The sequence below is a fragment of the Plecotus auritus genome (assembly GCF_963455305.1).
Source record: "Plecotus auritus genome assembly, chromosome: 3".
Classification (NCBI taxonomy): Eukaryota; Metazoa; Chordata; class Mammalia; order Chiroptera; family Vespertilionidae; genus Plecotus; species Plecotus auritus.
The window spans coordinates 96,172,542-96,196,610 of record NC_137772.1 but is presented as its reverse complement, the minus strand read 5'-3'; the positions used below and the strand labels follow the sequence as shown (position 1 = coordinate 96,196,610).

At 40.7% G+C, this 24,069-nt stretch overlaps 1 protein-coding gene across 3 annotated transcripts in view; it reads right to left on the bottom strand.

Moving 5' to 3' along the window:
• The window catches only part of WDFY2 (WD repeat and FYVE domain containing 2), a 324,311-nt gene that overhangs the window by 237,273 nt on the left and 62,969 nt on the right, over positions 1-24,069 (bottom strand). Inside the window, exon 1 of one of the 3 annotated variants that reach the window (XM_080662908.1) lies at positions 379-960. The exons of 1 other annotated variant lie outside the window; for it this stretch is intronic. In XM_080662908.1, the coding sequence (XP_080519034.1) occupies positions 379-515 (137 nt within the window). In that variant the 5' untranslated portion in view covers positions 516-960. Of the gene's footprint in view, positions 1-378; positions 961-24,069 lie in introns of those variants that run through there. One more of the 3 variants, XM_080662910.1, reaches the window with a different exon arrangement.

The following is a 24,069-nucleotide window of genomic DNA, read 5'->3' as shown; positions in this document are numbered from 1 at the left end:
CAGAAGCAGCTGGGGACATCCTCCTCACGCACACACCTGCAGGGTCCGGCGGCTCCTTCCTCTCCCCCTCCTGTCCTCAGAGCTGGACCAAGGTCCAGTGGCCCGCATACCGTTAGTCCAAGGGCCACCCAGGCGCCGGCAGGCGTTACCCGGCCCCTGGGAAGCCCAGAGATCACGCCCCTGTCCGAGATCCGCTTCCCCGAGCCACGCAGCGGCGGCGCGCAGCGGACACCGGCCTCACCAGGATGCGCATTATAATAAAAACTTGTGGGAGCATGTCTACACTTGTGCCGACTATGAGGTACAGCCCCCAACGCGGGTTAGGGGACCGCCGACCTGTCCCGCCCTTCCTCGCGGCCGAAGGGCAGAGGTCCGTACCTGTCCTCCGAGACGCTGATGACGCCCTCCTCCTTGGGAACGATCACGGCCATATTCACCACCTCCTGGGACCCCTCGACCCGCTGCAGCAGGATCGGCTTGCGGGTCAGCGGCTTGGGCTGGATCTCCGCCGCCATCAGAGGAGGGGGCGCGCCGGGAGCGCCGCTGCCAAACGCGCAGTGGGACGGTGTTGAGGAAACCGCTCGGCCAGAGGCACACGCTGAAACAAGGACTCTGGTTGGTCCGTACGGGACGCCGGGGACCCGCGATCATAGCCTGGCCGCCGCCTCAGGGAACGACTCTGCGCTCCCGGCTTGGAGCCCCGAAACCGCCAGGACCAGCGCAGCAACCCAGCGCCACCACCAGCGGAGGGGGCGGAGAGCTGAGGGCGGAGCCGGGAAAGGGCGGGGCCTTCCGCAGGGTGTGGCCGCTGGTCCGGCCCAGGGTGGATGGTGCACTTCCGGAGGGCGGTGAAGGAGGATGAAGAGGGGAGGAAACCTTAAAAGGGGCGGGGCGCTGGCGCCCAATGCGCGTGCGTCTGCCCGCTTGCCCATTTCCGCCCGCCCGCCCCGCCTCTCTGCAATTCCCAAACCCTCGCAGTACATTTCCCCAGAACGCATGCGCCTTCTCTTCTCTGAGGTTTCCTCTGATCCCCGCCACCATCCACACCCAGTGTTCAGTCCCCTCCCTTTTTAAACTCCCGTAAACGCGCATGTCCACACCCCCGGGAACGCGCTTGCCAGAGACCTGCCCCCTCCCGCCCCAAAATTCTTCTAAAGAGGGCGGAGGGTTGGGAGAGGAAAAGCGCGCCAGGGCGAGGCCGGAAAAAGAAGCCAGCTGGAGGGAAAGAAGTAGTTTCTACGTGATTAAGCATGCACACAGGTTACCTGTCCGGAGCTGCTTTCGTAAAGTACGGCGGGAGTCGGCTGACCTCTCTCAACTTGCACTGGGCCCAGGCCACCGAGTGACACTGCATGGGCTCCTGGGAGTTGTAGTTTCTCGGAGCCTTCTCTCCCTTGGCTTTAAGTGACCTATTGCCCACTTCTCTGCGCTCCTGGCCTGGGGAGCTCCATAGCTTCCCTGGCCATTGGCCGAGTTGCGGCCAGGACTGACCTCTAAATGCAGGGAACTGATGGACAGCTGGGGCTGAACAGGCTATCCTATCCCCTTGGTTCAGGCCGCTGCTCCTAATAGCGTAACCCTAGGGGTGAGAAAAGAAGAGACTCTCTCATGTAAATGTTTTTGAGGGAGTTTAGAGATCGTATGTAGTGTCAACGAACTATATAGGTGGTTACTAGCCTAAGATTACTTTAGCTCCCAAGTTAGGGCTATAGTCCCCTTCCCCCCACCCCACCCCCCCCCCCCAAAAAAAAAAAAAAAAAAAAACTTGACCCCAGGCCCCACTGCTCCTGGTTCTGACTCCTTTCCATTCCTTAGCAATCCAGCCTTTCCAGCTTGCTCCAAAGACAATGGAGTTATTGTGATTATGTTACCAGAAAGGGGACCTGGCCCTGACCAGGTTTGCCTAAGGCCAGCTGGTAGTGTGTGGGTTCTCGACTTGGTGCAGAAAAATTTTCACAACAAGATTCCAGGTAAATTTTAAAGGACATTTATTAAAGCTGGGGAGTGTGAAACAAAGGGCTGGGGAAATGAGCCTAGGCTGGTCTACTTTGGCCCACTAAGAAGTCAGAGAAATGGGGGCCTTGGGGACAGGTTCAGGGGACTTGTCTGGGACAAACTACTGAGGACAAACTACTGGGAGGAAGAGGGAGTGCTGGGATCTTCCTTTGGAGGGGTTTTAAAGGCTGGGCTTTGAGAGGCAGACCTCAATAGAATGTTCATCAGCTTTATGCTAATGTATCAAAATTAGGTTTATTCTCTTAACTTGATCTGCCCTTGGGTGAGGTTGGCAAATGGCGCTATTTGGATTTCTGCTATCTGTTCCCCTCAGTAGAGGGATTTAAGCTATTTACCCTCTGGTTGGGGTGAGGTACAAACCATTTACTCTTAAGTGTCCTTGGTTTAGGGAAGATAGGATTTACTATATGGCTGCAAACTGCTGTTTAACTATCTGTCTCAGTTTCCCTATTCCTCTTGTCCTGGCTTACTGACCTGTCTCACACAGAACCTCTCTCCAAGCACAGTGCAACTCTTTACCACCTCCAGTCTTTGCAGAAATTCTCTAAGGCCTTGAATGGCTAATTGAGGTATTTTCCACTTTGGGAAATAAAAGCATTTTATTTTTTAAATAAAATTTATTTTATTTATAAAAACAAAGCATCCCACTTCTCTAAGCCTCAGGTTTCCCATCTATTAAGTGGAGGATAATAACACCTATCTTGGGTGGTTATTGTCAGGCTTACATATTTCAAGTACCTTCGTGCACAATAGGTCCTTTAAGGTTTAGGGATTAGGACACAGACATACTTGGGGGGCCATATATGGTCCTGACTCCTATCAACCAATTGTCCTTGGCACCAATTCAACACCAACAGGAATCCCTAATTTGACGTTTGGTGAAGAAGGAAATTTTATGCAGGGGATAAACAGCTTAATTGTGATAGGACATGGCTGTGAAAACAGCACACTGCAGAACAACTCAATTGTTAAACAACATGGATGAAAACAGCACAGCTGTAAGGTTGCCCCAGATAGACATCTCTGTTCTGCTCCTCAGTGGTCTGCTCTGCATGAGCCTGCTTTGCTCTGTTCTAGAAAGACATCTTTTGTGTTTTAGCTCAGCCAGGGAGAGACAGTCTTCCATTTTCAGTGGAAAAGCTCAGAGCCATAGGGGAACTGGCTAATATGGGCAGAAATCCCTGCCCATATTAGCCAGTCTCTGATTGGTCTGTTCTTAGGCAAATGAGGACTCCAAATCCTTACAGTTTGATTGGTCCAAAACTCACTGTCTTGATTTATCGGAATAGATCCACTCCGGTTGGTCAGAACTGTGAAGCTCCCATTGAATGGGGAAAGCTTCAGTCCTATTGGTTGAAATAGGGTTCTAGGAACTCCTCTATAATGGTGACTCAGATAGCAGAAACACAGTGCAGGTAGGCAGTTCAGTGCAGACTTCTCTGTGAAGTGCAATTTGCATGAGTGGGCCCTGTGCAGAAGTGGCTGCTAGGCTCTGTTGTTGTTTTTTAAATTTGAGCCCAGTTAGCCACCAGGAGCCCTTCTTAGTAGATGTCTTTTTTCTTCCCTTCAAGGTTTACACTTCATATTCTTATCTCTACCACTGACCTCATCCCTGAACTCCAGATTCATATATCTAATGCTACTCCACTTTGTCACTTAACTGTTTAATGTTTCAAATATCCCCAGACAGTATCTTTATAAATGTTTTTTAATTCTCACCCAAGGACATGCTTTTATTTATTTTAGAGTGAGACCGAAAGAGAGAGGAACATTGATGTGAAAGTGAATCATTGATCAGTTGCCTCCCACAATTGTTCAAAACTAATTTCTTAGTTGTTCTTGATTTTGTCTTTTTCCTCACAACTCATATCCAAATCATTAACAAGCCCTATCAGCACCACCTCCAAAGTATATCTTGAATTTTCTCACTTATATCATCTCTACCCCAACCCAAGTCATCATAATCTATGGCCTCTACTGCCACAGTAGCTAATTCCTTTCCCTACTCCTTTTTGAGCTCGACCTTCCAAACTTACACGATCCATTTTTATCACAGTAGCCAGAGGATTTTGTTTTAAAATATCAACCACATCAGTTACACCTCTGCTGTAAAATTCATCAATGGCTTACCATTGCACTTGGGATAAAATACATCTCCAACTTCACCTCTTCTACTCAGTACTCTCCAAGCCCTAGCTTGGAAATTCCCAAGAAACACCCAACCTCCTTCCTGCTGACAGCCTTTGCACCAGCTGTGTTCACCTCCTGGCTACCCTTCTCAACACTCAGACTTCAGCTACAATGTTAGCTTATTAAAGAGTCTTACCCTTCCACCTCTGCAGTACTCCATTTGTTCATAACACTGTCATATCACCCTGTTTTATCTCCCTCACAGTACTTCTGCCCAAAATAACCTTGCTTGTTTCTTATTTATTTCATAATTTTCCTCAACTAGAAGAGAAACATCAAGAGAGAAAGGATGTTGTATGACTGTTCATTATTATATTTCTAGCCCCTAGAATAGTACCTGGAATCTTAGGAGGCACACTGTATTTGTTGAATGAATGAATAGAAAGAAAAAGAGGTTCAAATTTGTTTAACTCTATTCCATTAGCGTATAATGGAAAGACTGGAATCTATACCTTGCTCTAAATCCTGGGATGGGAAAACCCTTGGGAGAATACATACAACAGACAGATGATAGTAGCAAGGTGAGAGTAATTAGTATCTAAGAGAAAGGCCTAGCATGCAATTTCAGAAAGCATAAAATTATTGGAAGCTCAAGTTGAAAACTCCTGCCTGCTCTAAGGAATTAATACTGCTCAACCCCACTCTCCCATCCACAAGAAAGGGCATTTTGGTGGGGATCAAGAACAGAAAGAAGTAGCTTGCTAGCAAAATTGATTATCATATTCCTTTGTTTATATAGTAAAGAATTTTGGAGAATTTAAGTATAAATATTTTAAAGAGTCTGAGTTTTAGTGGCTTATAAATATTAACATTTATTGTAAACTAGAGGCCCAATACACGAAATTTGTGCATGGGTAGGATCCCTAGGCCTGGCTGGTGATCAGGGCTGATCTGTAGGGCAACTGGCGGGGTGATGGGAGGGCCATTGGCACCCCCCTTGGCCAGCCTGGCACTGCCCACTCGCCGGCCCTGCTTGCCAGCCCTGCTCACTGGCCAGCCCCACCCCCCTCCCCCGATCACCCCGCCACCTCCGCAGGTTGCCTCCTTCTACGGAGCGACTGGCGACTGGCGGGGTGGCCGGGGGGGCCCCCCACTGGCATCCGCCTTGGCTGGCCTGGGATCTGCAGGCTGGGGACAGCTCCTGCATTGAGCATCTGCCCCCTGGTGGTCAGTGCACGTCATAGTGACCGGTCGTTCTGCCATTCAGTCGATTTGCATATTAGGCTTTTATTATATAGGATATTTTTATACTTGAGGATCTTTTATTGAGTACATGAAAAGATGCTCAACATCATTAGCCATCAAGGAAATGCAAATCAAAACCACAATGATGTAACATTTCAGAAGTTCTAGGATGGCCATGATAAAAAAGGCAGCTAATAACAAATGTTGGCAAAATTATGGAGAAGTTAGAACCCCTCATACACTGCTAGTGAGAATGTAAAATGGTGCAGCCTCCTAAAAGACAGTATGGCATTTCCTCAAATGTTTAAACAATTACCATATGATCCAGTAATTCAACTTCTAGTTATATATATCCAAGTGAAAGGAAAACTTAGGTCTACACAAAAACTTGTACAAGAATGTTCATAGCAGCATTATTCATAATAGCCAAAATATGGAAATGATTCAAATGTCCATCAACTGATAAATGGATTAAATATTGTACAGTAGTCCTTCTTTGTCCATGGTTTTGCTTTTTGAGGTTTGTGTTACCCTAGGTCAACTGGTGTCTGAAAATTTGAAATGAAAAATTTCAGAGATAAATAATTCATAAGTTTTAAATTGTGCACCATTCTGAGTAGGATGATAAAATCTCATACCACCCAGGACATGATTTATTCCTTTGTCCAGTGTATCCATGCTTGTACACTCCCTACCCAGGCACAAGAGTAGTAGTGCTATGATATGCCAAAGAGAAGGCATAAAGTGTTTCTATAATGTGAAAAGGGAAGTACTGTACAATAAGATATTCTGTGAGAGAGACCACATTCACATAACTTTTATTATAGCATATTATTATACTTGTTCTATTTTATTATTAGCTATCGTTGTTAATCTCTTACTGCGCCTAATTTACAAATTAAACTGTATTATAGATTTGTATGTATAGGAAAAACATCTATACATAGGGTTCAGTACTATCTGAAGTTTAGGCATCCACTGGGGGTCTTGAAATGTATAACCACAAATAAAGAGGGACTACACTATATTCATACAATAGGATATTTGGCAATAAAAACAAATGAAATACTGATACATGTTCTAACATGGATGAACCTTGAAAATGTTATGTTAAATAAAGAAGACACTTGCAAAGGATCATATGTTTTAAGATTCCATCCAGAATAGGCAAATCCATAGGAATAGAAAGCAGATTTGTGGTTGCCAGTAGAATGTGGGGAAAAGAAGTGTAAGGGTGGCCAAGGATGCTGACTGAGAATGTGCAGGATTTCTTTTCGAGAGGATAAAAATATTCTAAAATTTATTTTCATGGTGGTTGCACAACTCTGTGAATATACTAAAAACCATTGAATTGTACACTTTAAAATGGTGAATTTTATGCTATATGAATTTCAGTTGTTTATTACCCAAAATTATTTTTTATGATTCCTTGACAAATTCTATTATATCTATTTTATTGAAAGCAAACTATTGGAAACCACCTGACTTCTGAAAGAATCCTATATAATAAAAGCCTACTATGCAAATTGTCTCCTCAGGCGTTTGTTTGACCAGGACACTGGGAGTTCAACCGCTCTCTATGACATGCACTGACCACCAGGGGCAGCGTGGAACATGGCAGGCGTCAGCGACACGGTGCTGGTAGCGGGCGGCATTGCTGGCCCGAATGGGTTTCAACAAGAGCGGGACCACAGTGGGATGGTGGAGCAGGTGAGCGGGCAGCACCAGGCCAAGGGGGGTGCAAGCGGGGGCCCGATTGCCCTGCCAATCACCCCACAGATGGCAACTAGCAGCAGTGGCAGGGGACAGGGCTGCTACCCGGCTCCCAGGCGCTGAGGGAGCCAGGCGGGGAACCCAGCTCTAATCAATCGCCCTACAGGTGGGATGGTGGAACAGGGGAGGGGGCCGCGCCAGGCCAAGATAGGGTGCCAGGCAGGGCGGGGCTGCCAGACTGTGGGTATGAGCTGGAGCTGCAAGGCTGGGGGCGTGAGCTGGGGCCTGATCTCTGCAGGCCACCCTGAGGGACCCCACCCATGCACAAATTCGTGCACCAGGCTTCTAGTTGTTTGCATATTCATTAAAGTAATTTATTTCTCAATTTCTGAAAAGTATACAAAAACATATTTTATGACTATTACTTCTATCTGTTATTCTTACAATTAACCCTATATATTGAAAGGGAATAGGGAAAATTTAGAATGTTTTAAATTCAGTACAGTTTTGTAAATAAAATGCTTTTATCTCATCACACTCTTAAATATATTTTTCTCCAAATCCTAGAACTGCAGACTTTTTATGGAAAAAGTCCACCATATAGCCTAATTGTCAAAGTTCTATTGTCAAACCAATTAGGTAAAACAAACTTACTTTCTGTCAGAAAAATTCTGACTTTATTTTTCCATTCAAATGAATAAACGTTATTATGTATTTTGAGGAATATTGTAAAAATATAATGGAATGCATCCTGTAAGATGGATTATTAAGTGTAGTCAAGAATTCAATTATGTAGATCTAAGATAATTAACTTATCAATTTTTAATAAGTATGAAAACAAATATGCTTTTCTTATTACCTAATCATTAGGTCCTAATGTAATACAATGTGTGGCTTAAACTATAAATTTTTTTAAAGCAAGAAAGGTGACCTCTGAAAATGGCTCACTATTCACTTGACCCAGAAAACCCCACAAAAGCATGCAAATCAAGAGGTTCAACTCTTTGTGTTCACTTTAAGAACACTCGAGAAACTGCCCAGGCCACCAAGGTATGCATATTTGAAAGCCACCAGGTATCTGAAGGATGTCTCTTTACAGAAGCAATACGTGCCATTCTGTCCTAACAATGGTGGAGTTGGTAGATGTGCCCAGGCAAAACAGTGGGGATGGACACAGGGCTGGTGGCCCCCAAAGAGTGCTGAATCTTGGCTGCACGTGCTTAAAAATGCAGAGCACTGCTGAACTTAAGCTTTAGATGTACATTCTCTGGTCACTGAGCACATCCAGGTGAACAAAACTCCCAAGATGCAGTATAGAACTTACAGAGTTCATGCCACATTGAGATGATCCTTACTAAAAATGAGCAGATTGTTTCTAAACAGAGGAGGTTTCATAGGAGAAAAAGATATCCCAGTGAAACTGAAGAAACAAAACTTATGGCCTGGGAGTAAATTCAGCACAAAATAAATGCTAATAAAAGTAAAAGCAGAATGTTGGTTGTTTTTATCAGCAAATATATTTCAAGGGTACTTATAACATGGATCAAACAAGTTTTCTACAGATTAGAATTAAAACATAGATTATTCTCTTTTAAAAAGTGACAAAAGGTCCAGTTGGTATAGCTCAGTGGTTGAGCGTTGACCCAGGAACTGGAGATCTCGATTCGATTCCCGGTCAAGGCACATGCCCAGGTTGTGGGCTCAATCCCCAAAAGGGGATGTGCAGGAGACACTGGTCAATGATGTTTTCCTCTCATTACTATTTTTTAAAATATAATTTTTATTGTTGATAGTATTACAGATATCTCCCATTCCCCCCACCACCACCACCCCTCTTTGCCTCCATCCTCCCAGCCCCTACCCATGCCCCCTGGTCTTCACTACCCTATAGACAGTGTCCATGGGCTATGCATATAAGTATACAAGTTCTTTAGTTTATCTCTCCTCGTCCCCCCAATCCCACATTGAGGTACGTCAGTCTGGTCCATGCTACGGGTCTTACTTTGTTGGTCAATTCATTTTGTTCATTACATTCCACAAATAAGTAAGATCATGTGATATTTGTCTTTCTCAAATTGGCTTATTTCATGTAGCATAATATTTTTCAGGTCCATCCATGCTTTCCATGCTGTCCCAAAGGGTAACAGATCCCTCTTTTTTATGGCTGCATAGTATTACATGGTGTAAATGGGATCACTGGGTCAAATGGAAGTTCCATTTTTAATATTTTGAGGAAACTGCATACTGTTTTCCATAGTGACTGCACCAGTCTGCATTTCTACCAGCAGTGAACTAGTGTTCCATTTTCTCCACATCCTCACCAGTACTTGTTGTTTGTTAATTTTTTTATGATAACCATTCTGACAGGTGTGAGATGATATCTCAATGTGTTTTTAATTTGCATTTATCTAATGGTTAGTGACTTAGAGCATTTTTTTCTTGGCCATTTGTATGTCCTCTTTGGAGAAATGTCTATTCAGGTCTTCTGCCCATTTTTTAATTAGGTTGCTTATCTTCCTTTTGTTGAGTTGTATGAGTACTTTATTTATTTTGGATATTAACCACTTATCAGATGTATCATTGGCAAATATGTTCTCCCACACAGTGGGTTCCCTTTTCATTTTGATGATGGTTTCTTTTGCTATGCATAAGCTTTTTATTTTTATGTAGTCCCATTTGTTTATTTTCTCCTTAGTTTCCTTTGCCCTAGGGCCTAGGAGATGTATCCAAAAACATATTGCTGTGGGAGATGTCTGAGATTTTACTGCCTATGTTCTCCTCTAAGATTTTTATGGTTTCCTGCCATACATTTAAGTCTTTTATCCATCTTGAGTTTATTCTTGTTTATGGTGTAAGTTGGTAGTCTAGTTTCATCTTTTTACATGTGTCTGTCCAATTTTCCCAGTACCATTTGTTGAAGAGACTGCCTTGATTCCATTGTATGTTCTTGCCTCCTTTGTCAAATATTAATTGACCTTAATGGTGTGGGTCAATTTCTGGGGTCTCTGTTCTGATCCATTGGTCTATACCCCTGTTCTTGTGCCAGTACCAGGCTGTTTGGGTTATAATGGCTTTATAGTATAGTTTGATATCTGGTATTGTGATCCCTCATACTTCGTTCTTCATTCTCAAGATTGCTGCAGCTTTTCAGCATCTTGTATGGTTCTATATAAATTTTTGGAGTGTTTGTTCTAGCTCTGTGGAGTATGCCATTGGTATTTTAATAGGGATTGCTTTGAATCTATAGATTGCTTTGGGTAGTATAGATATTTTAATGATTTAATTCTTCCAATCCATGAATATGATATACACTTCCATTTTTTTTTTTGTATCTTCCTCTATTTTTTTTTCAATGTCCTATAGTTTTCCAAGTATAGGTATTTTGCCTCCTTGGTTAGGTTTATTCCTAGGTATCTTATCTTTTTGTTGCAATGGTAAATGGGATTGCTTTTTTAGTTTCTCTTTCTGAGAGTTCATTATTGGTGTATAAAAATGCCATCAATTTCTGGCTGTTGATTTTGTATCCTGCTACCTTGCTGAATTCATTTATTAAGTCTGGTAGTTTACTAGTGGAGTCTTTGGTGTTTTCTATGTACAATATCATGTCATCTATGAATTATGACAGTTTTACTTCCTCCTTTCCAATTTGGATGCATTTTATTTCTTCTTCTTGACTGATTACTGTGGCTAGAACTTCCAGTACTATGTGGAATAAGAGTGGTTAAAGAGCAACCCTTGTCTTGTTCCTGTTCTTAAGGGAAATGCTATTAGTTTTTGCCCATTGAGTATAATGTTGGCTGTATGTTTGTCATATATGGCCTTTAGTATGTTGAGGCATGATCCCTCTATTCCTATTTTTCTGAGAGTTTTTATTTAAAAAAAAAAAGTGCTGGATTTTGTCCAATGCTTTTTCTGCATCTATTGATAGGATCATGTGTATTTTTCTCTCAATTTGTTTATGTGATATATCATATTTATTGATATGCGAATATTGTACCAGCCTTGCATTCCTGGAGTAAATCCCACTTCATCATGGTGTATGGTCTTTTTAAGATATTGCTGGATCCAATTTGCTAATATTTTGTTGAGGATTTTAGCATCTGTGTTCATCAGGGATATTGGCCTGTAATTTTCTTCTTTGTATTGTCTTTATCTGGTTTTGGAATTAGGATAATGCTGACTTCATAGAAAGAGCTTAGAATTCTTCTTGGATTATTTGGAATAGTTTGGAGGAGGGTAAGTGTTAGTTCTTCTTTGAATGTTTGGTAAAATTCACCTATAAATCCATCCAGTCCAGGACTTTTTTGCTGGAAGTTTTTGAATCACTGCTTCAATTTCACCAGTTGTTATTGCCTTATTCAGGTTTTCTGATTCTTCCTGATTGAGTTTTAGAAGATTGTATGTTTCTAGGAATTTGTCCATTTCATCCACATTGTCCAATTTGTGGGCATATAGTTTTTCATAGTATTTGCTTACAATCCTTTGTATTTCTGTGGTGTCTATTGTTATGTCGCCTTTTTCATTTCTGATTTTATTTATTTGGGTCCTCTCTCTTTGTTTCTTGATGAGTTCGGCTAGGTGTTCATCGATCTTATTTATCTTTTCAAAGAACCAGCTCTTGGATTTTTTATCTTTTGTACTGTTTTTCAGTCTCTATGTCATTTATTTCCACTCTGGTCTTTATTATTTCCTTCCTCCTACTTCCTCCGGGCTTCTCTTGCTATTCTCTTTCTAATTCATTTAGTTGTAGGGTTAAATAGTTTATTAGGTCTTTTTCTTGTTGTTGTGGTTTTTTTTTTAGGTAGGGCCATAGTGCTGTGAACTTCCCTCTCAGGACTGCTTTCGCCATGTCCCATAGGTTTTAGGTGGTTGTGTATTCATTTTCATGTGTTTCCAGAAAGTTTTTAATTTCTTGTTTGATCTCATTGGTAACCCATTCATTGTTCAATAAAATGCTATTTAGCCTCCATGTATTGAGTGTTTTTGAATTTTTTGTTGTAGTTGATTTCCAACTTCATGCCATTGTGATCCTAGAGGATGCTTGGTATTACATCAATACTCTTGAATTTGTATATCCATCTTCCTGAATTTGTATAGACTTGTTTTATGCCCTAACATGTGGTCTATCTTTTGTGTGTGTTTTGCCACATCTTCTCTTTTTATTTTCTATTTATTTTTTTAATTTTATTTTTTTATTGTTTAAAGTATTACATATAGTAGTACATATACCTCCTTTTTTCCCCCCATTAACCTTCCCCCAGCCTCCCCTACCCCATATCGCATGTCCCCATCCCCCCCCCACCCCAGTGTCTTGTGTCCATTGGTGTGCTTATATACATGCATACAAGTCCTTTGGTTGATCTCTTTCCCCCACTCCCCAACACTCCCCAGCCTTCCCGCTGTAATTTGACAGTCTGTTCGGTGCTTTACTGCCCCTGTATCTATCTTTTTGTTCATCAGGTTATAATATTCTTTATTTTCCATAAATGAGTGAGATCATGTGGTATTTTTTTTTTCGTTGCCTGGCTTATTTCACTTAGCATAATGATCTCCAGGTCCATCCATGCTGTTGCAAATGGTAAAAGTTCCTTCTTTTTTATAGCAGCATAGTATTTCATTGTGTAGATGTACCATAGTTTTCTAATCCACTCATCTGCTGATGGGCACTTTGGCTGTTTCCAAATCTTAGCTATGATGAATTGTGCTGCTATGAACATAGGGGTGCATATATCCTTTCTGATTCGTGTTTCTAGTTTCTTGGGATATATTCCTAGAAGTGGGATCACTGGGTCAAATGGCAGTTCCATTTTTAGATTTAGAGGAAACTCCTGTTCTCCACAGTGGCTGCACCAGTCTGCATTCCCACCAGCAGTGCACGAGGGTTCCTTTTTCTCCACATCCTCACCAGCTCTTGTCATTTGTTGATTTGTTGATGATTGCTATTCTGACACATGTGAGATGGTACCGCATTGTCATTTTGATTTGCATCTCTCGGATAATTAGTGACTTTCAGCATGTTTTCATATGTCTCTTGGCCTTCCTTCTGTCTTCTTTTGAAAAGATTCTATTTAGGTCTGTTGCCCATTTTTTTTTATTGGATCATTTATCTTTTATTAAGTTGTATAAGTTCCCTGTAGATGTTGGAGATTAAATTTTTATCAGTGATAACATTGGCAAATATGTTCTCCCATACAGTGGGCTTTCTTGTTGTTTTGTTGATGGTTTCTTTTGCTGTGCAAAAGCTTTTTATTTTGATGTAGTCCCATTTGTTAATTTTTGCTTTAGTTTCCATTGCCCTAGGAGCGGTATCGGTGAAGAAATTGCTTTGGCATATGTCTGAGATTTTGCTGCCTGTGAATTCCTCTAGTATTTTTATGGTTTCCCGTCTTATGTTTAAGTTCTTTATCCATTTTGAGTTTATTTTTGTGTATGGTGTAAGTTGATGGTCTATTTTCATTTTTTTTGTATGTATCTGTCCAATTTTCCCAACACCATTAGTTGAAGAGACTGTCTTGACTCCATTGTATGTTCATGCCTCCTTTGTCAAATATTAATTGAGCATAGTGGTTTGGGTCGATATCTGGGTTCTCTATTCTATTCCATTGGTCTATATGTCTGTTCTTGGGCCAGTACCAGGCTGTTTTAAGAACAGTGGCTTTGTAATACAGCTTGAAATCTGGTATTGAGATCCCACCTACTTTGTTCTTCTTTCTCAGGATTGCTGTGGCTATTCCGGGTCTTTTTTTATTCCAGATGAATTTTTGGAGAGTTCTTTCTAGGTCTGTGAAATATGCCGTTGGTATTTTAATGGGGAGTGCATTGAATCTATAGATTGCTTTGGGTAGTATGGACATTTTAATGATGTTGATTCTCCCAATCCATGAACACAGTATGTTCTTCCATCTGTTTATGTCTTCCTCTATCTCTTTTTTCAGTGTCCAGTAGTTTTCCACGTATAGGTCTTTTACCTCCTTAGTTAAGTTTATTCCTAGGTATCTTAATTTTTTTTGGTGCAATGGTAAATGGGATTGCTTTTTTAGTCTCTCTTTCTGTAAGTTCACTATTGGTGTATAGAAATGCCATAGATTTCTTGGCATTAATTTTGTATCCTGCTACATTGGCGAATTCACTCATTTAGTCTAATAGTTTTTTGATGGAGTCTTTCGGGTTTTTATGTACAATATCATGTCATCTGCAAATAAGGACAGCTTTACTTTTTCTTTTCCAATTTGGATGCCTTTTATTTCTTCTTCTTGTCTAATTGCAATGGCTAATACTTCCAGTATTATGTCAAACAGGAGTGGTGAGAGTGGGCATCCCTGTCTTGTTCCTGTTCTTAGGGGAAATGGTTTTAGTTTTTGCCCATTGAGTATGATGTTGGCTGTGGGTTTGTCATAGATGGCTTTTATTATGTTGAGGTATGATCCTTCTAGTCCCACCTTGTTGAGAGTTTTTATCAAGACAGGGTGTTGGATTTTGTCAAATGCTTTTTCTGCATCAATTGATATGACTATGTGATTTTTATCTCTCAATTTGTTTATGTGATGTATCATGTTTATTGATTTGTGGATATTGTAACATCCTTGCATCCCTGGGATAAATCCTACTTGGTCATAGTGTATGATCTTTCTGATGTACTGCTGGATCCGATTTGCTAGAATTTTGTTGAGGATTTTGGCATCGATGTTCATGACGGATACTGGCCTATAATTCTCTTTCATTGTGTTGTCTTTATATGGTTTTGGTATTAGGGTGATGCTGGCTTCATAGAATGAGCTTGAAAGTGTTCCTTTCTCTTGAATTTTTTGGAATAGTCTGAGGAGGATAGGTTTTAGATCTTCCTTGAATGTTTGGTAAAACTCCCCTGTGAAGCCATCTAGCCCCAGGCTTTTGTCTGCTGGAAGCTTTTTGATGACTGCTTCAATTTCTTCCATAGTTATTGGCCTATTGAGGTGTTTAGATTCTTTCTGACTGAGTTTTTGGAGGTTGTATTTTTCTAGGAATATGTCCATTTCCTCCAGGTTTTCCAGTTTGTTGGAATAGAGTTCTTCATAGTATTTTGTAACAATCCTTCTTATTTCGGTGGGGTCTGTTGTTATTTCACTTCTTTCATTTCTGATTTTGTTTATTTGGGTCCTCTCTCTTTGCTTCTTGGTGAGCCTGGCTAGAGGTTCATCAATCTTGTTTATCCTTTCAGAGAACCAGCTCTTGGTTTTGTTGATCTTTTGTATTGTTTTTTTGGTCTCAATGTCGTTTATCTCCGCTCTCATCTTTATTATTTCCCTCCTTCTGCTTACACCAGGTTTTTCTTGTTGCTCTCTTTCTAACTCTTTGAGTTGTAGGGTTACATATTTATTACCATTGTTTCTTGTTTTTTTGCAGTAGGCTTGTAGAGCTATGAACTTCTCTCTTAAGACTGCTTTTGCTGTTTCCCATAGATTTTGGATTGTTGTGTTTTCCTTGTCATTTGTTTTTTATTTCTTCTTTGATCTATCTGGTAAGCCAGTCACTGTTTAATAGCATGCTGTTTAGTCTCCATGTGTTTGATTTTTTTGGATTGTTTTTATTGTAGTTGATTTACAGTTTTATGCCACTGTCATCTGAGAAAATGCTTGGTGTGATTTCTATCTTCTTGAATTTGAAGAGACTTTGCCTATGACCCAACATATGGTCTATCTTTGAAAATGACCCATGTGCACTTGAGAAGAATGTATATTCTGTGGCTTTGGGGTGAAATGTTCTGAAGATGTCGATTAATTCCATCTGGTCTAGTGAGTCATTTAGGATTGATGTTTCTTTGCTGATGTTTTGTTTAGAGGATTTGTCCAATGGTGATAGTGGGGTATTAAAGTCTCCTACTATGATTGTATTGCTGTTAATCTCTCCCTTGATATCCTCCAGGAGTATTTTTATGTATTTGGGTGCTCCTGTATTGGGTGCGTATATGTTTACCAGAGTTATTCCTTCTTGTTGGATTGCTCCCTTTAGTATTATGCGGTGGCCTTCTTTATCTCTTGTTATGTCCTTCACTTTGAGATCTAATTTGTCAGATATAAGTATTGCTACCCCAGTTTTTTTTTTATTTCCATTCGCCTGAAAAACTTTTTTCCATCCCTTCACCCTCTGTCTGTGGGCGTCTTTTTTTCTGAGGTGGGTTTTCTTGTAGACAGCAGATAAATGGGTAATGTTTTCTTATCCAATCCGTTACCCTATGTCTTTTGATTGAGGCATTTAATCCATTTACATTTAAAGTAATTATTGATAGGTACTTGTTTGTCACCATTTTTATTCTTTACCCCTGTGTTCCTTCTTTGCTTCCTATTTCTGTTTTGTTATTTTGTTTTGTTTTTTTGTTTATTTTGTGTGGTTTTTTTTTTACAGCAGACCCTTTAGCATTTCTTGCATTGCTGGTTTGGTGGTAATAAACTCCCTTAGTCCTTTTTTACCTATGAAGCTCCTGATTTCACATTCAATTTTGATTGATTGCCTTGCTGGGTACACTCTTCTTGGATTCAGACCCTTCCTTTGCATGACTTTGTATATTTCATTCCATTCCCTCTGGCCTGATGTGTTTCTGTTGAGAAATCAGTCACTAGCCTCATGGGGGATTCTTTGTAGGTGACTTTCTGTCTCTCTCTGGCCGCTTTTAAGATTCTTACTTTGTCGTTGTTGTTTGCCAATTTAATTATAATGTGCCTTGGTGTCGGTCTTTTGGGGTTCATTTTGCTTGGAACTCTGTGAGCTTCTTGGATTTGTGTGGGTTTTTTCTTCCCTATATCAGGGAAGTTTTCTGTCATTATTTCTTCAAACAAGTTTTCTATACCTTGCTCATTTTCCTCTCCTTCTGGCACCCGTATTATCCGGATGTTGTTTTGTTTCATGTTGTCCCAAAGTTCCCTTAGGCTCTTCTCCTCTCCTGCTATTTAATTTTTTTTTCTAGAAGCTGCTCTATTTGGGTATTTTTTCTTACACTGTCTTCTAGCTCACTGATGTGGTCCTCTGCTTCTTCTAGTCTACTGTTGATGCTTTCTGTTGAGTTCTTTAGAGCAGTGATGTTATTTTTCATTTCTTCTTGGTTCTTCTTCATTTCCTCTTGGTTCTTACACATATTGTCAAATTTGTCTTCCATTCTTCTCATCCACCTTATGACCATTTCTCTGAATTCTTTCTCTGACAGGTTGCTTGCCTCCATCTCTTTTACTTCCTTTTCTGGTGATGCCTGCTTTTCTTTCAGATGCAGGCTGTTTCTTTGTGTCCCCATGATCTCTCTTCTCCGGGTGTCTGGTTATGTAGTTCTCTCTCTCCTGCGTTGATTTAAAGGCACAAAGTACAACACAACCAGGTACAACACACAAGGCACTGAACACAAATGTATTCACGGTATTAATAACCCCAGAGAAAGTCGAATTAGAGTATAAGAAAGGAAGAAGAAGAGAAAAAAAAAGAGTGCAAAAATTAAATTGGGAAAAGGAAAAAAAAGTAAGAGAGAAAAGAGAGAGAATAAGAAAGAAGAGGGGAAAAAACTGTATATATGGGGTGAAAACTCCAATAGAACAGCCACTAATCCCAACAAATGCTAGCAACAAGTACCTGGAGGTGAATGCAAACTAGAAACAATAACTATTATTAGCAAGGCGAGGGAAAACAGAAGCAAAAACAAACACAAAACAAAAAAACAAAAAGAAAAAGCAAAACAGTCTCACAAAGAAGTATAAAAAAATTGATATAATCAACAATCAAGCAAACAACAATAAAGGACAGAGAGGAAAAAATTTTTTTGATATTGAAGAAAGAGAAGAGAGAGGTTGTATGGACTTGTAGCAGGGGATTGGAAATTAGATATATAAGTAGGGTGAAATTTTAACAGAGGGTAAAAAGAAAGAATAGGGAAAATCTAAAGCGGGAATAGGGTAAGAGAAACAGGACAACAAAAGGGGAAAAGTGAGGAAGAGAGTGTTGGCATAAAGGTAAAGTTGAGATAGAGTAAAATTATGCTAAAGGAAAGATGAAAATAGAACGTAGAATCCCAAAGTAAAATCAAGAGAAAATAAAATGACATTTAAAAAAAATGTAAAATAGTAGTTGTAATAATACTGATTTAAAATAAAAATGTAATAATTAAAAAGGTAATATCAAGTGAGAAATAAAGAAAAAAACATTTTCTTAAGTAAAAGTTGAAAAAAATAAAAATAAAGATGTACAGTAGTGAAGGTCATTCACTTCCTCTACTGTTCTGTTTGGCATGCCTGTTTCCTAGTAAGGACAGTTCTGAAGTTCCCTGCATTTCGCTGCTCCTCAGTGTTGTAAGCCAGTCCTGATTTTTAAGCAGGCAGTACGTCTCTATTTCATATTTTCCTTTATTTGTTTTTACACAAGAGTCAATTTGTGATTCAACCCCTGGGTGGCAGTGTTTCCGGATTGACCTCCAGGTCTATAGGTCCTCTCTAGCTAGTGTTTAGATTTGTTTTCCCTGTGGCACTTAATACCGGTTTGGTGGAGTGGGTTGCCCCAGAGCTGGTTCTCTGATGGTTATTCCCTGCTCTGATCCCCAGGTTCCAGAAAAACAATTTTCCCCTGCAGTCTCTTAGAGCAACCCCAATTGGGTGATCCTATGTATTGGGTTTAGTAATCAGAAGCAAGGATTTATAGAGTAAAAGAAAAAAAAAAAGAGCCAGAGTAAGTGTGTGAACTCCAGGGCTGCACGCAAGTCTGTGCAGTCTTTTTTCCCCTTGGGTCTAAGCGGCCGGCACACTTTTAAAATTTTTAGGCTGTCCTTTTGCATCAGATCAAAATGGGTTGCTTTTTAGAGTTCCCTTCTGTTAGCAGCTCGGAGGACCCCCTTCCACATTCACGGATCATGCCAGCCCCAACAGCCACAGAATTTCCTAGGCGCAGACTTCCCCTGGTCTCCAGCTCCCACTGTGCACGCGTTTCTCTCTCCTGCCGGGATCAGAGACCTCACCTTATCCCAGGCGAAATCTGACCTTTCTGTGGTGGAATGTAGAACTCCTCTGAATCCGTGTGCTTGCGCCACTTGGGGAATGATGTTCGGTGAGTGCCTCAGTTGTAGATTTTCAGGCTTCTGATAACATCCACTTTCCCCTTCAAGATGGCGTGGTCTCCGCATCCGAGCCGGTGGCTCTGGGAGGGAACCCAGCAGCAGTGGGGGCTGCCTGGTCAGGGGTGCCCCGTCCAGGAGTCCCCCACAGTCTCCTGGAGTATAGCTGTCCCTCAGCTCACCAACAAACACTCCCTGTGCGACCACACACTCTCCCTTTGTTTTCTCACTCACACACTATCTTTCAGTCTGCATTCCCATTGGCAGCCATCTTCTTTCTCTTGGTCTATCTTTGAGATCTCTCTCATTACTGATATTTGTATCATCTCTCTCTAAAAATCAATAAAAAAAAAACATTTAAAAAGTAACAAAAGGAATAATATTCTTTCAATAATTATGTGTGTGTGAATATATATTGCACTCTGTTGTTGAAGTCTTGAAAATAATTAAAAATCAAATAAAATATCATATATGGTTACAGTAGTTTGGTTAGAAATCACAAATTTTCTTATCTATTTAATGAAGGGAAAGATATATACTCTCAAGAAATAATCAGTCTAGGACTAGTACATATTTAATTTTTTGTTAGTAGTAAATTAAAAAATGAAACTTTTTATAAAATAAAAAAGATGATGATTGACCATAAATGAAATAAATATTCAGTATGGTTTGAGAGATAGGTTCTACCTACTTTATTGAAGAACAGTCATTGAATCCAAAAAAATTATTTTCACAATGGTTTTTGCCAATGTATTTGGAAACTTGATAGTACTGAAAAATGTTGCATGGAAAGGGATCAGTATCACAAGTATTGTCTACTTTGGCTTCTCTAAAGTCTTTTTTTTTCCCCCTAGTTAATGACTCATGCTGAGGATGAAAGTAGATGAAAAGAAATACTTTCATTTAATGAGTAAAGATTTTTAGGGCATTCAGTATTCTTATTGCAGGTTTCTTAGTGTTGCTCTCACAGCACTCCCCTTCCAGAATGAAGCTTTCTTTGATAATAGAGGAGATGGAAGAAACAAAGTCATTAAACAAAACAAAACAAACAAAAACACCCATTTCTCTCACCACATTACTCTATCTTATATTAGAATCCAGAACCTCTCAAGAGGAGCCAAAATATCCTTGTTTTTCTCCTTTACCAGAAATATTTATGACAAGAAACACCAGAAAGATATGTGGGTTAAATAACCTTATAAAGCATTAAAATCACCCCAAATCAATACTTTGTAGTATCTTTTTTTTCTTGTTTCTTTTATCCAGGGCAAGTACCACACTAAGATTTGAGATGGGTAAAGGATATGAAATGGGAGAATATCTGATGTAAATGTAGGCACATGCTCAGGCAAATTGATTTTAGGACCAATAAAATTTGAGGATCTGGAAATGGATATCCTTAAAATGATTCATGTCCATGTACTACTTGAAAAGTTTCAACAGAACAGAATTCCATGGTACATAGTTTGGACACCACTGATCTAGGAAACAGAAAGGGGGCTGAGGCTCCAGCAGGGCATAGAGCCTTTTTAGGTAGAGGGGGGATTAAAGGAAAGGAATTATGCATAGTCATTGGACCAAGGCAACTTCTTTTGGATTAACTCACTTTTGGAAGGCCAATTATAGGGAACAGGGTGAGACCAGTGAGAAGGCTCAGAACAGAGCATAAAATCCTTTTTAGCAGTAAACAGCTTGCATTGTTTTTTTGGCTTGTCTTCAGCACCCCAGCTTGGCAGTAGAAGGAGGGAGGGAGGGAGGGAGGGAGGGAAGGAAGGGAGAGAGAGAGAGAGAGAGAGAGAGAGAGAGAGAGAGAGAGAGAGAGAGAGAGAGAGAGAGATTTCTCTACCACAAACAACACACATGTTTCTGACACAGATCCCCTAAAATATGTATAGATTCCTACATGGTAAGAGCATCTTTTGTACTCTGGGTGGGCTCCTTTGTGGGGGCTGGTTACCAGAAAGATCAAGCCATGATTAGAAGTTTTACCTTCCCCTACTTCTCTAGAAAGAGGAGAGGGACTAGAAATGGAGTTAATAATTGATAGTGCCTATGTGAGGAAGCCTCCATAAAATCCCAATAGTTTAGGGTTTGGTGAGCTTCCAGGTGGGGGAGCATATCCATGTGCAGGGAGGGTGACACCCCCCAAGTGCACAGGGACAGAAACTCCTGTGGTCAGGATCCTTTAAGACCTTGCTCTATGTGTCTATTCATCTGGCTACTCATTTGTATCTTTTATCAAATCTTTTAATTAACTTGTAAACTTAAGTGTTTTCCTAAATTCTAGCAAATTATTCTAATTCAAGGAGCTGGTCATGGGAACTCCCGACTGATAGCCAGACTGGACAGAAGTTTGGGTCCTGGGGATTTACTACTTGCAATGGCATCTGAAGGGAAGAACAATCTGTTATGGGATTGATCCCCTAACCATCTGGATTTGATGCTATCTCCAGGTAGACAGTAAGTTGAACTGTAGGACACCCAGCTGGAGTCAGAAGTGTTGTGCATGTGGTAGTAGTGTCAGAGTAAAGGAGCCACACAGGAGGAGGACTGGATTTTTTCTTCAGCAGGGAGCAGGGGATTCTGGCTTCATCAGATGAAATGTACGCATAGTGAGAAGAATCTAGGTCACTTGTTTGAAACCCAGAGAAGCAGTCAGTCAGCATCAGGGACATTTGATAGCCAGCTAGGGTCCAGAACGGAGATTCACATCTGCAGCAACAACTTGGGAAAGCAATGCCAGCCTCCAGGTCAGGACTGGTGTTCTGAGCAGGAGGCCTAGACAGGGTCTTGTCAGCGCTAGGAAACAAGGTCTGAGTATAACCACTTAACCGTGGCCTATAGAAAATCACTTAAGCTATTGGAGTCCCCCTTTCTTCATCAGTAACAGCACCAATCTTACAGCACCAATCTTACAAACTTGTGAAACATGAATAAGAACATTCATTTGAAGAAACAGACCAGTGCCTGGCAAGTAGCTCCTCTAAGGGGAGAGGGACAGGACTAGGAGTTGAAAGGGAACCATTGGGCGTACAGATAGAGAAAAGAAAAGAAGTGGAGATGATTTAGGCTGAAAAATAGGGAGAAATCTAATTATCAGAAGTGGGTCACAAGTCAAGGCCAGACCTTCTTGCAACAGAAGTTCTGACTTTTCAAATCACTAAAATCTGAGACTAGAGAATTAAAGATAACTTCCACTCTTTTTTGAAATCAGAAATTTAAAATTCATTGTTTTGAACTTTAAATTTTCTTGCTGACTCAAATATACATTACTGGTTCCCAGGAATGCTTACAAAAATCCCTACAAATAAAACTAATGTTTTCTTGATATAGAACTACCATTACGAATAATACTTCTCCAGAAGAATACTTTTGAAGTTACCTCTGGGCACATCATATAAGCATTCCTCCTTTTGTCTTCCTTCTCCTTTCTCCGTTCCCTTGCCAGCAGTAGGTACATGGACCCCCTCAGCCTGGCTGCACATCAGAAAGCCTGAGAACTTTCTAAAAACACAGATCCCTGTCCCCTATCACCAAACAACTAATTTTGTTTTACTGGGATCTTAGCCTGAGAATCTGAATTTTTATAAAGGTGATTCTAATGCAAGTGGCCCTAGATATCTAGTCTAATCTTGGAACCACAGACCTGGGAATCTGATGGAAGGGTGCAGAAAAGGTGATCAGCAGTATGGAGGGCTGGGCCTCCAGCCATGAGCACATTTCTCATTTCCTTTTCTTTTTTTTTTTTATGTCTTTATTGTTTAAGGTATTACATATGTGCCCTTATTCCCCCATTACCCCCCACCTCCCATTCATGACCCCACCCCCCTGTTGTCTGTGTCCACTGATTAGGCTTATATACATGCATCTAAGTCATTTGGTTGATCTCTCCCCCATACCCCCACCCTCCCCTACCTTCCCTGAGGTTTGACGTTCTGGTTGATGTTTCTCTGTCTCTGGATATATTTTTGTTCAACAGTTTATGTTGTTCATTATATTCCACAAATGAGTGAGATCGTGTGATACTTATCTTTCTCTGCCTGGCTTATTTCACTTAGCATAATGCTCTCCATCTCCATCCATGTTGTTGCAAATGGTAAGAACTCCTTTTTTACCGCAGTGTAGTATTCCATTGTGTAGCTGTACCACAGTTTTTTAATCCACTCCTCTGCTGATGGGCACTTAGGCTGTTTCCAAATCTTAGCTATGGTGAATTGTGCTGCTATGAACATAGGGGTGCATATATCCTTTCTGATTCGTGTTTCTAGTTTCTTGGGATATATTCCTAGAAGTGGGATCACTGGGTCAAATGGGAGTTCCATTTTTAGTTTTTTGAGGAAACTCCTGTTCTCCACAGTGGCTGCACCAGTCTGCATTCCCACCAGCAGTGCACAAGGGTTCCTTTTTCTCCGCATCTTTGCCAGCACTTGTCATTTGTTGATTTGTTGATAATAGCCATTCTGACAGGTGTGAGATGGTACCGCATTGTTGTTTTGATTTGCATCTCTCTGATGATTAGTGACTTTGAGCATATTTTCATAGGTCTCTTGGCCTTCCTTCTGTCTTCTTTCAAAAAGTGTCTATTTACGTCAGTTGCCCATTTTTTGACTGGGTTGTTTATCTTCTTTTTGTTAAGTTGTATGAGTTCCCTGTAAATGTTGGAGATTAAACCCTTATCATTGATATCATTGGCAAATATGTTCTCCCATGCAGTGGGCTTTCTTATTGCTTTATTGATGGTCTCCTTTGCTGTGCAAAAGCTTTTTATTTTGATGTGGTCCCATTTGTGTATTTTCTCTTTAGTTTCCATTGCCCTAGGAGCAGTATCAGTGAAGAAATTGCTTAGGCATATGTCAGAGATTTTTCTGGCTGTGGATTCCTCTAGTATTTTTATGCTTTCTCCTTAT